Here is a 3,246-nt window from a genome sequence, read left to right as displayed (position 1 = left end):
AAATTAATTGAACTACTTGTTTTTAAATTAAAATAAATAAACAAAGGCTACATGCTCGTGGGAGATTATGTATCTACGTATTAGTATCTATTCTCAATTATCGACTATAATCGATAATTCTTTATTATCTAAATATCTCTTTCAAGGTAAGTTAAACATATTCTAAGCACGATTAAATCTTATTCCTAATTCGAATTCATATACAAAATAACACATTCAACCACATGATTATCTATGAGTTTGTACACGGCATACATATTATTCTTAATATATATTGTCCGTGTGATAACTATGCAATGTTCTAAGCTTGTTATAAGCCTCCCAATACTACAATAAGCAATTAATTATCTAAATGTTTCACAAGCATTTAAATAATGTAACGTGCATGCAAAATTAATCAAGAAACACAAAAAAATAATTTATACTTGTCTTTCAATTAAAAATAAGAGAACAAATAGTTCATTTTCATCTAATACGGGGTAAAAATTACATAAAAAGATGTAAAAAGACATCACCCAGGATAAGAACAGTGAAAGAATCTTGATATGTCAATTTCTTGTTCTTAAATCTTGAATTCGAACCTTGAATTTTTAAATTTTTTGTGTTAGTCGCCTAAAATCCCCTTGCAGGACTTCTTTCTCTTCGTTATAATGTGATATGATACATTCTTGACATTCTCATTCAAATTAAATAACGGCTAGAGCCTAGAAGTTGATAACATAAAGAGTTGGACTAAAAAAAGGAAACTGGCTCTATTGCGACCCTTGGCCTCTTTGGCTTCAGGTTCATCATATTGAGCCCTTGCGTGCAATCAGCATTATCTTGGTGTGCCCGCAAGCTGCTACTTTTTTGGGTTGATCCCTAAATTTCTCGATGGCATGTCTGAGTTCCTTTCATGTAATTTCTGTCATTTATCTTCCATTTGCATTTAATAGAGCCTGTATGATCTTCAATAATTGTTTTGTGGTCCCAATCAACTATTAAATGTTTGCAATTTAATCCTCGAACTTCTGATTTTTTTTCTTTTTTACCCGTTTCTCGTTCCTTCATTCTAATTTCACTATAAAGCATCAATTTTACCTGATAAACAAGATTTACACAAAATCAAGCTATAATTTATCAAAATCAATAACAAATGATTTAATTTAATGATCTAGATAAGTGTACTTTGTACACTTATCAGTATTACGTCGCAAGCATGAATTACAAAAATATGTCTACAGAATCTTTTTGAAAGAAAATAGGTATTGTAAAAGGTAGACAAAACATGAATATGATTTTGAAAATATGATATGTCGATTAACATATATTAATCTCTTGCCTTTTTCTCTTTGGGTGGTTATTACCCAACCCAACGAAAACAATAAAATTTCAACAAAATATAACCACCATTGTTTTCCCCGCCACAGATTCAACCGACACAGAAACAAGAATATTGCACATTGAAAGAGCTACCATCAAAATATGTACAAAAATAAAAATAGATCCTAACCATATATAATTTGATCACAACTCAAATTAATTCTTCAACGAATGAGCTTTTGGTCTAGGAAACCTTGTCGAAAACTATAACTTACAAAAATGTCAGTTGTATTCTCTCGACCTACAGCTGATATGAGCTCCCACAAAAGTGTGCCCGTCTCATAGAAGCTTTCTCTTACCCTTCCGAATTGCAAGCTGAGAAGCATCTGCATCTCGATTTTCAGGGGAGTCTTCAACTACCGTCTGCTCGTGCCTAACCAAATCTCGGTTCCTGGACAATTTCTTTATGGGTGTTGTAGGATATATTGCTTGAGCTTCTTCAGAATCTGAATTTGGTTGCACGCTCACCTCATCCCTGTGTGGCATTAGTTCCTCGCCATCCTCAACAGAATCCAACATTAACTATAAGTCAAGAACAACAAGAAGCTTGTAAGGAATTAAAATTTTATGGTACCAAATATCAAAATTTAAGGTATGAGACATGAAGCAAAGGAAATATCAGATCTGATGCCAACATATAGACATAAAAAGAAACCTTGAAGGTATAAAAATATGCACACCTCTCTGTGATTATCTAGATGACGGATTAGGTACAACAAAATTAGGAGAAGAAATTGGACCTTTCTCCTGTAAAATATTCAGTTTATAATGCATGCCTAAAGACAATTAGTTCACATTAAGCCCCTGTTTGTCCTCCTTTAACAAATTAAATTGTTTGCTACAGTAACATTTTCCACCATACATTTACATAATAAAATATTCTACACACAAATCAATAAAGTTTCTTTAAATTTTAACCACATATTTTTCAAAAAATACTATTCAAAACTCTATAATTTCTCCCATAATGGGAGACAAAGAGGCTCTAAGATATCATTTGCATTCCATGTGAATGACAATATTCATGGTTGCTAAAAAGTCTAAAGGCGCACTTGTCAAAGCTCATATTACAAAAAATTGTAAAATGTAACGAGAGACGTTAGAAGCGTTGGTGACAAAAGCTTCATGTAGCATTTCAAAGTACCTTCCAGTCTCCAAAATCAAATCTGAAAGAAAAATGGCTGTAAGAGACCTCTCCAGATAGAATGGCATTGGCACCAGGGGCATTCTTTGGGGCTGAAAGAAAGAATTACTGGAGTCAAAAGGAAACATATACCAGAAAGAAAAGGAGAATTTACTACATGGATTGTGCAGGAAGAGTCTTACAAACTAGATGACAGCCTTCTTCACCCACTGTTATTTCAGCCCGCCCATCTTTAACGAGAAAGGAGAGGGCAAACAAATTTTCCACAGTTTGTGCAAAGGAATTCCTGTTTAATATTAAATTTTGAAGATTGACCTTCCTATTTTTCCTTAGAATATCAAACATTGTGGCCATATTTCTATCAGTGTCTGTTTTTCCCTCTGTTGCAGATTCATCGAGCTGCAGAATGTTAAAAAAATGTCAGTTTAATTTTGGGGGAGGGAGAAATGAAGGGAAAGTAAGTAATCCTCAGTAAACTAACAGACACCATCTATTGCTCTACCCTCTTAAATAGCATATGGAATAAAAGGAACAAGAATGTGCATAGAGGAAAACAGGCAAATGCAAGAGGTGTTTTATGCTAATATAGCAGGCCTTGAGTTCATGTAATAATCGGTCTCTGCACCATTTATTTTCCTAACTTTTTAGATTGAAAAATAATTTTACAAATTTTTATCTGGTAGGGGCAAACGACCTGTTTGTCTTTGTTCACAATCAACCACTCAACAACTGATTCTAAA

General features: G+C 33.3%; 1 protein-coding gene across 1 annotated transcript; it reads right to left on the bottom strand.

The window, feature by feature from the left end:
- Positions 1–1,305: 1,305 nt before the first annotated feature.
- Positions 1,306–2,932, bottom strand: LOC111390759 (non-structural maintenance of chromosomes element 4 homolog A-like). The gene is made up of 3 exons (XM_023015868.1): positions 2,689–2,932; positions 2,507–2,598; positions 1,306–1,884 (listed from the first exon to the last, which is right to left on the bottom strand). Exons 1-3 carry the CDS (start codon positions 2,858–2,860, stop codon positions 1,642–1,644), a joined length of 507 nt encoding a protein of 168 aa, XP_022871636.1. The 5' UTR covers positions 2,861–2,932; the 3' UTR covers positions 1,306–1,641.
- Between the last annotated feature and the right edge of the window lie 314 nt (positions 2,933–3,246).

This window comes from Olea europaea, chromosome 3 (genome assembly GCF_002742605.1).
Source record: "Olea europaea var. sylvestris chromosome 3, O_europaea_v1, whole genome shotgun sequence".
Classification (NCBI taxonomy): Eukaryota; Viridiplantae; Streptophyta; class Magnoliopsida; order Lamiales; family Oleaceae; genus Olea; species Olea europaea.
This window is presented reverse-complemented; position numbering and strand designations above follow the sequence as displayed.

Excerpts from the sequence above, each read along its gene's own strand:
- LOC111390759 (XM_023015868.1), bottom strand. The coding sequence starts at position 2,860 with ATGGCCACAATGTTTGATATTCTAAGGAAAAATAGGAAGGTCAATCTT. Across the intron at positions 2,599-2,688 it reads AGAAGGCTGTCATCTAGTTT|CCCCAAAGAATGCCCCTGGT; the intron begins GTAAGACTCTTC and ends TCTTTCTTTCAG. Across the intron at positions 1,885-2,506 it reads TTGATTTTGGAGACTGGAAG|TTAATGTTGGATTCTGTTGA; the intron begins GTACTTTGAAAT and ends CTTGACTTATAG.